Source organism: Silene latifolia, chromosome 11, assembly GCF_048544455.1.
Source record: "Silene latifolia isolate original U9 population chromosome 11, ASM4854445v1, whole genome shotgun sequence".
Lineage (NCBI taxonomy): Eukaryota > Viridiplantae > Streptophyta > Magnoliopsida > Caryophyllales > Caryophyllaceae > Silene > Silene latifolia.
In genome coordinates this window covers 189,101,666-189,111,367 of record NC_133536.1, presented here as the reverse complement: position 1 = coordinate 189,111,367, position 9,702 = coordinate 189,101,666, and the positions used below count along the sequence as shown (strand labels likewise).

The following is a 9,702-nucleotide window of genomic DNA, read 5'->3' as shown; positions in this document are numbered from 1 at the left end:
TAGTTAATTGAACCAATTATATTTTATTCACTGCTCAATTTATTGCTAGTGAAAGTGAATTACACCAATTATATTGTGAGGACAAATATGCAAGGTGCTACAAAGTTTGAGCCGCATGCTCAAAGGCAAGGATCTCGCAAAGAAAGTCAGCACTATTCAGTATTGAACTTAATGGAGCAAACCTAACAAACAAGGCCCAATAAAACAACATCACTCAGTCCAACCCAAATAAAATGGCACTATTCATTGTAGGAGTTACTATTCATTAGTGAATAGTAACATGGAGGTTACACTTTTAGTATAAGGTGTAAGATTCCTCTGTATCCTAATACCTAAAAAGAGGCAGAATGCCTCTGCGTAATTTAGGCATATCCCCATTTTGGCCCTGCTTGATACTCTTGCATAAATTTTGTATCACCATTATACCCTTGCTTAGTATGGTGACACATATTCACCACATGTCAATCTTATTTGCCACATCCTCTTTTCTCTTCTTATCTACTACTGGACCGTATAGTTTCATTGTTATCATAAAACCACCTTATTTACTTTTACTTTCCTACTCATCCAAACATTTCTCCAATTCTCCGTCATTACACCAGCAATCCGGCAGCGGTCATTTTGCCTGTAGAACTATGTCATTGTAGTCTCAAAGCAACCCTAATTTCCTAACAACCAAAGTAAAAATCGTCTTTCAATCAAGGTAATATCGTCTGCCTCAATCGTATGCTTTGGGTTTTCTTTTTTAATCTTGTTGGGTCCTTTAGTGCTTCACTTAAACTTGGCGTTTTTGTTTTCGATTACAGCTTGTTGATTAAATGTGGATTTTAATGTCTATCTCATTACTCTTGCCACGGTCCTCCTCCATCTGTCAAATTGAATGCAATCTGGTTAGTATATATTTGTGCTCTTATGTGTTCTTCAAGATGTTCTAATTTGTATAGTGCTATGGAGTCTTTTGATTGTATATGTGCTTTTTTTTTAAACAATCTTCTACTTTATGTCTGTTTTAGGTTTATGAAATGTGTTTTATGTTGCGTTTTTCACTAATTACAGAGATTAAATTGGTAGCTTACTTTTCAGGAATTTAGTGTCAAATTCAATGATAATCTATGATTTTGTTGTTTTCCATTAGCAGAGAATGTAAAGTTTTACAACGCATACCAAGTGTTCGCTGAAAGCTACAAGGTGAGTGTTTCGGTTATGTGCATTCGATCTTTGCGTCAGTATCTATTGCGTCTTAATTATTCAGTATTTTATGGTGTCTTTGATTTGCAGTGGTTTCATATCGTTCTATGGGAGTGTGTCTTACACCTATGTAGCGGCATGGATCTCGTGCATTATCATAGCATCTAAAGTTGAAAAATCATGATAATATAAAGAGAAAATTGTTGATTACAGCCTTTTAAAAATCACTTTTTGAAAATTACAGCCTTATATAATTTTTTTTGTAAGTTACATCCAAAATATCACTTTTCTTCTAAAATTGCACCAACTTGAGGATTTCGGTGAATTTTGATGATGTTTTTTCGATATACTCTTTATTATTTGAGAGCCTACTTACCCAGATTTCTTACCTCTCCTTAACACAAACCAATTAATCACCCCAAACAACATAAAAACAACATCAAAAATCACCGAAATCCTCAAATTGGTGCAATTTAGAAGAAAAGTAATATTTTGGATGTAATTTACAAAAAAAATTATATAAGGCTGTAATTTTCAAAAAGTGATTTTTAAAAGGCTGTAATCAACAATTTTCTCTAATATAAACATAAAAGCGGCACCTGAAATGTTCTAAAGTAGTCATCTGATCTGGTAAGTAAGGTAACATCAAAACTTGTTGTATTTTCAATGAAATTATTTATCATCTGTATTACGAGCTCGTATATTTTCCTAATATGCATGTTCAAGTTTTCTTTTTATTTGTCTTATAACTTTAGAATTAAAGTCGTCAAATTTTACCATGCCTATTCTCAATTGTTGTGCTCTGTTTTCCATTTGGTTGTCAAACTCAAACGTCGCTTATTGCTGATTTTGAGACGATAGTTTGTGTTTTGTTGTACAATAAAGTGACGTATTTTGATGCACATCATATGTTTGCTGTTTCCCCTCAAAGACGCTTTCAGTTAGATTTCATTGTTTCTTACCACCTTAAAAGCGCGCTAAATTACCTGATAAAGGGTTCATTTGACTACTTTATATGTGAATCAGGGATATGGCTTGGACGCCGGAGGAGGAGGATGGGAATACAATGCGGTAGGTATCAACAGTTCCAAAAACCCGCTGCCGATGGTGCACAGGTGCGCTATTCTTTGAATCGGAATTGAAATTTGAATTGGAATCTGAATTTTTTCGAAATCTTAATCCTCCCACTCATTAATTCCAGGCTCTCGAAATTGATAGATGGATTCAGCAAGACGCTAATGCCGATAAGCATATTCATAAGCTCTTTTTACATGGTACTCCCTTTTTTCTCTATTCCGTACTTCACTTCCTTTTTTTGTTAAATATGTTGCAATTTCGTAACTACATTGGCAGTGGACGACCCAGACTGTAAGACTATAGTCTTATATTTCACTGTAAGACTACCTGACAACTATTATCGGACTGTATTATTGTTGTTTTTTCAGGTAATTTTGTATTCAATGGCATTTTATAAAACTATGCCTGAGTTTAGATACTGTTATTTTGGAAGTGTTTCTTGGTTTTGCAAGTTAAATTAATTTCATATCATGGAGAAGTCTTTTCCTCGGTGTGTTTAAAAGTGTCCGGCTAAAGGCCGATTCTTATTGATGGCCAGGTAAAGTAATTCTCTTTTCTTTCTGAAATCCTTTTTACTGCTTATATATGATGATCGCTTTTGTGAAATATAAGTTGTTTAAAAGCCTTCTTGATTCATTAATATCAAATTGGTACTTACCTGATACATGATAATTGTAGGTGACGCCAATTGACTATGGATTGGGACTCTTTTCAGCCGACTTCGTATCCCCCCAAGAGGAGTGGAGTCATAAACTGCAGGAGATCTCAAAGCTACAAATAATATAGAGCAGATTCCCTTACTAAGGTTAAGCCTCTTACAGAGGACAGTGAACATGCTCAAGCTTGAGGTTGCGAGTCTTCTTACTTGACCTGAACTGATTCGTGTTCGGAATCTTTCTTTTGACTTCAGAATTTTCTTTTGTATTTAACATAACCTTGAGATCGTACCTTGCAGTTTCAGTCTATGTCGTGGAGAGGGTACACCAGTGTACCTAGCTTTGTTAGAGACTCCTTTCAAGGAATATCAGTCCTCTCTTGCTGTCGATGGCCATAATGTCTTGGTAGTTAGCTGCTATAATACTTTTGTGCCCACAAAAAAAAAACGTAAAAACATGTAACAATGTGTGTATTTTCAATGTATATTATCGATCATTCAGCACAGGTGATTAGCCTATCGGTAATGCTCACAAAAGACCCTTTCCATATGTATATTATCAATCTCAGTACAGGTGATTAGCCTATCGGTAATGTTCACAAAAGACCCTTTTCGAAAGAACTTTGATAATGAAGCCCGAGCAACGCCGGGCCTAAAAACTAGTTGATTAGTAAAAGGAGAAGGCAGATTCGGGTACCAAACACGGGGACGCGTGGGAATAAGACATATTTTGACTTACGCCATTTCTAAGTATCGAGTACCAGACATGGACACGCGTGGAAATAAGAAGAGTAAAGTAACATAACGTCATACTATAATGGACAAGTAACATATACTCCCACACTGTCAAAATACTCCCCTCCCTTAATTCCCGTGCCCTCCATGAAAGGGGAGGGTTATTAAGAATAGGAGGGAGTAATAGGTAATTTATATAAAGTTTCATATATATTCCCTCTAGTGTGGTCTTACTCAAAATTAATACTAGGTAATTTCTTTTTTTGTTGGTTATTTTAGATAGATTGGTCTTTGTGTAAAAGGAATACATCAAAATGTAAGAAAACAAATTAAATTTCATGAAAATATTCACACATCAACTTTGGACTAAAGAGTGACAATATCTCTTATTCTCTTACATCCATGAAGAAGATTAAAACAAGGAAAATGAGCAACAAAGCTAAACTAGTTACTGACACTTAACCTACCAAGTTGAACCTTCTTAACCCATGTAGGAGATAAAACAGGGCTTTCTTCCCACACAATTTTCCCATCATTCATACTATCACTATCACAAATGAACAACTGAGTTTCCTTCTGTTCTGGAAAAACCTTGACTCTCCACACCTTAAAGGTATGATCTAAGCTTGCACTAAACACTAAGAAACCCTTTTCGCCAACGCCCGTCTCAATGCAAGCTGATAGGCATTTAACAGGTCCTCTATGCCCGTCAAGGACTGCAAGACACTGATGGGTTTTCCCATGGCCCCTCTTCCATATCTTAATTGTCGAGTCAGCTGATCCGCTTATGACCATATCATTGAGGATGGTCAGGCAAAGGACTGCAAACCGGTGTGCGTGTATGGACCCCACATGGCTATACCCACCGGAAAGCTTACGCTCCCAGAGGTTTAAGCATCCATCTGAGGATCCCGAGTATAGTAAGCTCTCTCGGGATTCCGGTGCTTCATGTAAAGCCAGTGCATATGTTGGGAAGGGAAGAAAGCTAAGGGTCATGGTTAGGGTATGGAAAGTTTCACCGCGGACCTGGCTCCACATCTTCACTAACCCATCTGAGGAACAAGTGAAGAGGTTCCCGTCTCGATTCACCACCATGTCATTGATATTGTCTCCATGAGCCAAAAAGGAGTCGGTACATCGTCTATCACTTAACCTCCAAGCTTTGACAGTTTTGTCCCACGAGCCGGTGTATAATATCCCATCAACATGGTTGTAAGCCATGCAAGAGATAATATCCTTATGTGGGCTACCTCTACATTTAGATGTTAAAAACTTTAAGGGGCTTGGTTTTGGAAGGGTTGTGACCTTACTAGGGCTAAACTTTGTAGTGCAAGACTCAATGTTCCAAACCCTAATTCGGCGGTCCTTATGTGAGGTGAACACCAAGTCACCATGAGCTAGCATAGCTCGAACCTCACCTGAACTCGCTTGTATGAATCCCCACTCACAAGACGTCAAGGGCCGCCATGCACGAATACAAGCACTACTTGAGCCGGTCAACACTAGCCCTTTTGAGACCACAACAGAGTGAATATTACCATCTCGGTGAAGGGAGGATATGCAATGGTGGATAAGAGGAGAACAAGAGGGAGTACAAGGAGGAGAAAATGACCAACTGGACTTAGGGCTCGGTGTCAAAAGTGGTGATGATTTTGGACTCAGGACGGTTTTGTTACTCCAAGAGTTTCGAGATAATACAGTGTCAAGAGAACGACGAGGTAACTGGTGGTGGGAGACACGGTGAAATGTGGGTGATCGATCGGGTGTTTCTTCATATAAGAAGGTAGAAAGAGTTTTACTATCGCTAAGCGAGCGATGCATTGTTACACAAGAACAGTAAGAAATGCAAGCTACCGTTGTATGTGTGTTAAGGAGAGGTTTACTTTGATTTGAAGGTTCGATGCTAAGGGATAACAGCCTAGTCTTTGCTTATATAATCGCTACAATTATTCTAAGATGGCCCACAAAAATAATTACTGTAATAACTCTATGATGCATTAGTGGTAAATAAATACTGCTACAGGGTAGTAGTTGATCTTTTACATCAATATTAACAGAGAAGTTAATTTGCCAATATAAATGATAAGTGAAAACATGCGGAGTACGAAATTAAATGGAACGGATTGACACAACAAAAGAAAAGATAATCCCAGCTAAGCAATCGAAACCATGCATGCCTTTTCACCAATTGCTTTGGGTGTGTTCTTTTGGACTCAAACTGTCTGAACTGAACTTCATAGAGCGAAGTGAAGTAAGAGTTAATTTGTAAAGAGAGGAGCTGAACTGAACTGAGATTAAATCCAAAAGAACAGGGCCTTGGTTCAATCGAGAGACGTCTAGACCTACGAATATAGTAGTATAGTACTAAGGTCATGTTCTTTTCGACTGATAGGAGCTGAGCTGAAATAAGAGTTAATTTGTGAAGAGATGAGTTGAACTGAACTAAAATGAGCTGAAATTAAGCTAGAAAAAAAGTTAAAACTTATTAGAAAGAGTTCTACTGCCTTATGTGGTCCCACATAGATCTGGCAGGCGATTCGTTTGGGCCGGGTATGATTGAGACAACCGGTTCAAGTAGTTTTCCTATCGAGTTCGGATATATTCTCGATGTGCTACTATTGAGTACAAGTTAGTTTGGTTACATTTTTTGGGTGAAGTTGGGACTGGACACCGGGTGAGCACGATTCCGGGCTATATCGTATAAACTGCAAACCAACAAAAATCTAGGCTTGGCACTAGCGGATGGGTTATGATTAGGGATGGCAATTGGTAGGGTCTGGGTAGGGTCCACTCAGACCCGAATCCGGACCCGAGATTTTCCCTTTAGACCCGTACCTGACCCAGACCCGCAAGGGGTCTAAAATTTGAGGACCCATACCCGGACCCTATGGGTAAGGGTCGGGTATGGGTCTACCCGCGGGTCCGAGTTTCAGCCAATTTATTAGCAGGATTAACAGTTATGGGTCTATAATATTAAAAAAAAAATCATAGTACTTTAACATTATGCGTTTATTAATCTCTATTGTACACTACCAAATCTAATATACATACCGAAGGGATTAAGAAAGATAAACAAGATCTAAATTAATTTTATCTCCAAATACATGTGAAAGAATCAAACTTGGAACCCTAAAATCAATACCGTACTTGATAGTCATCTCCATCTGACCGTCGCTGGCTGTCGTTAATGGTGGTTGTCGGTCGCCGCCTATTAGAGAGATGGTTGTCAGTTGCGTATCAGTGTTGTGGTGGTGGTTTTCTTGTGTCAGTGGTGGTATTGTCAGAAAAGTTTGGTTAGGTTTTATCACTTTATGGGATAAGGGAAGATAAAGAGACTTTAGTTGCTTTGGTTTCTATCTGCCAGTGGCCCAGTATGAATTCAGAGAAGTTTGATTTATTTTTTTTTTTAATAAAGGGTCTAAGGGTTGGGTATGGGTCTCATAACTTAGACCCGGACCCGAAATATTTTCTTAAGACCCATACTCGGCCCATACCTATTGAGTCTGAAAAAATGAGACCCATACCCGACCCATTAGGGTCCGACCCTCAGGGTCTGCGTCGGGTCCTCGACCCACTGCCATCCCTAGTTATGATTCAAAAATAAGAGCATGTTGAATGAATGACTAGATCAATCCTTTCTCCTCAGCTCTTTAACTAGAGAGTAATTCTACCGTCCTCCTGGACGACGGTACTCCTCACACACAAGTTATTATAATATTCCACTTGGGTGGATTGTGTTTGTGTGTGAGGAGTACCGTCCTCCGGAAGGACGGTAGAATTTTTGTTAACTAGATCACAAGTCATAATTCAAAATTTTGACATCAATGGCATACAATAAAAAGGCGACACGAGACAACTAGGGGAACAGAACAATAGATATTAATTGTGGCAATAATCAGTGAATAACAAAAAGGCTAACTAAGAGCCAACCATCAACCATGTACTCGTATCAGTCATGTCATCTTAACCAAACAATCAATGGTCTGCATATATATATATATATAATGATATCTTTCTTAAATGTTGATTCAGGTCCTACTGAATGTTACCTCAAGAAATCAAGAATCAACAAACGGGTCGCTAGGGAGTAGAGACTGTAGTTTTTGTTGGAAATGATGGCTGTAAAAGCCAAGTTGCTTTGTCCAACTTTCCATTTGATATCCCACATCGGTGGAGTAGCTTGGTCTCCTTGTGTTTATATTGTCTTTTGTCTATCACTAGCCAATTGTGTGGACCAAGGAGGTTTTTGTTGGGATTGTTGGGCCTGTGGGTTTGGGTCCAAACACACACGCGCGCGCCGGCTCGGGCTCGGGCTCGGGTTTGGGTAGAGCACCTGTGGTGCGGGCCAAAGGCTCCCTTTTAATCTTTTTTGGGCGAGCTGTTAATGCTCCACTAATTCCGTTTTGACTGCTGCATTTGTGGAGCAGTTTTTGGCTCCGCTGCTGATCTTTTTTCGCTATAAATAGATCATCTCGCATCTCTCCAGAACACACATCAACAATCACTCTCCTCTCTTCTTCCTTCTCTTCTCTTAAATTTCTGGGTAATGGTAATTATCTTCGTTCCAAGTCTCACAGTTCCGAGTGGGCGAAACTGAGTTGGAGACTGTAGTGTTATCCTTGGGGAACTACCGGCACTAGCTGATCGCCACCACGGTCGTACCGGAATATAGTTTTCAAGGCAGTGGCTCCGTTACCACGGCACTACGATTCGGGTTATATCTCTTCTGTTCTTTTCGTTTTTCATTGTTGCTGCATCTTACTCCAACAGTTTTACTGTTGCAGCTTGTCCTCAAAACGTTTGATAGTTTTACTGTTGCAGCTTAGCTTGTCCTCCCTTGAGACATCTATAATAAATCACAACTGCGAAATAAAGCATGCAGTCAAGGAACGTTAGAGGACATAAGAATGTATCCAAGTACATAATTAAGTATCAACCTCCACACAAAAACTCACTTAGAACCAAAACGCGATGATTTTTGAATTATATGTGACAAGATATCCAGAGACATTTGTCAAAGCAAAAAAGTTTAATAGACTTACATGAATGGATAATCGTGGTAGTTTTTCTAAAAGCAAGTACACATGAGAGCAATTCATTTAAAATGAAGATTTCCACAAAATGACACTTGAGCACTTCAAAACTAGTCTCAAGTAAAATAGGGTAACGGAGAGAATCAAAAATCTACTCGTAGTGCAGTAGATCAAGACATTTTTCAGTAGTAGTTCAGATTGTATCTAGACCATTAAATCAATACTCGGCAATAACTTCATTTTCCCATAGTGACTCAAAGGTTTCAGCCATGGTGAGGCAAGGAAGTCTGATGTACAACAATACCTAAAGACGACAATCCGATGAATAGGGTTGGGCCGGTTGGCTTTGAAAGGTGTCAGGGTGGGTTGGGATACTTGGGTCAAACTATGTTCAGAATTTATCGGGTCAATATCACCTTAGGGACAGGTTATAGCATATTACATCGAGTCTTTTTCAAGTTCTCATATTATGGCTATCTTATGAAGTTTTAATTATTAGATCTAAAGGCAATCTTATTTGAATCATGTTTAAGCTAATTCATTAATGAGTAATTCTACGGTAATTAAGACCGCCTTATGGTATAAGTCCACATTACTAATTTCATTTTGGCCCTGACGTCATTGCTTTTGCGGTATTTAATTTGGTGCGTGGGATAAAAGTAAGTTTTAATCCCATAAAGGGAAGGAAAGGTCCAAACAAAGTTGGATATTCAGGTAAGGGGCCAAGAAAGGATGAGTTATTGAAAAAATGAAGCCTCATGCAGTTAGTAAGACAGTGAGTTGTGCTCGATCGAGCATACCCTATCAAATTGAAAAAGGGATAGTAAGACGTAAGTTGTGCTCGATCGAGCATACCCTATCAAATTGAGGAAAAAGGGGACATCAGATGAGAAAAGGCAAGGCATTACTTACGCCCGCCCAAATTGAGTTGACTTCATCAGGTAAAAGTCGACCCTTTTGGAGCGTAAGACTAGCAAGTTAGACGTAACTTATACCCCATAGGTCTTCTTGAAC

The 9,702-nt window shown here is 38.9% G+C and overlaps 1 protein-coding gene and 3 long non-coding RNA genes across 6 annotated transcripts in view; 2 read left to right on the top strand and 2 right to left on the bottom strand.

Annotated features, from left to right (window-relative positions):
* The first annotated feature begins 369 nt into the window (after positions 1 to 369).
* LOC141615245 (uncharacterized) lies at positions 370 to 1,382 on the top strand. Of its 2 annotated transcripts, none has more exons than XR_012529750.1 (4): positions 370 to 703; positions 807 to 890; positions 1,136 to 1,188; positions 1,279 to 1,382. It is a non-coding gene; the product is annotated as an uncharacterized LOC141615245 (long non-coding RNA). The 2 variants fall into 2 exon arrangements; XR_012529749.1 differs by having other exon boundaries at positions 374 to 703; positions 1,139 to 1,188.
* A 382-nt stretch (positions 1,383 to 1,764) lies between these two features.
* Positions 1,765 to 3,568, top strand: LOC141615243 (uncharacterized). 2 transcript variants are annotated; one of them, XR_012529747.1, is made up of 6 exons: positions 1,765 to 1,818; positions 2,215 to 2,303; positions 2,390 to 2,462; positions 2,634 to 2,803; positions 2,944 to 3,113; positions 3,221 to 3,565. It is a non-coding gene; the product is annotated as an uncharacterized LOC141615243 (long non-coding RNA). The 2 variants fall into 2 exon arrangements; XR_012529746.1 differs by having other exon boundaries at positions 2,390 to 2,803; positions 3,221 to 3,568.
* A 404-nt stretch (positions 3,569 to 3,972) lies between these two features.
* On the bottom strand, positions 3,973 to 5,635 carry LOC141612180 (protein JINGUBANG-like). The gene has a single exon (XM_074430899.1). It carries the CDS (start codon positions 5,474 to 5,476, stop codon positions 4,100 to 4,102), a length of 1,377 nt encoding a protein of 458 aa, XP_074287000.1. The 5' UTR covers positions 5,477 to 5,635; the 3' UTR covers positions 3,973 to 4,099.
* Positions 5,636 to 8,428: 2,793 nt separating this feature from the next.
* LOC141612179 (uncharacterized) overlaps positions 8,429 to 9,702 on the bottom strand; it is a 29,892-nt gene continuing 28,618 nt past the window's right edge. Inside the window, exon 6 of the long non-coding RNA XR_012529006.1 lies at positions 8,429 to 8,517. This is a non-coding gene — a long non-coding RNA (uncharacterized LOC141612179). The remainder of the gene's footprint in view (positions 8,518 to 9,702) is intronic.

Excerpts from the sequence above, each read along its gene's own strand:
- LOC141612180 (XM_074430899.1), bottom strand. The coding sequence starts at position 5,476 with ATGCATCGCTCGCTTAGCGATAGTAAAACTCTTTCTACCTTCTTATAT.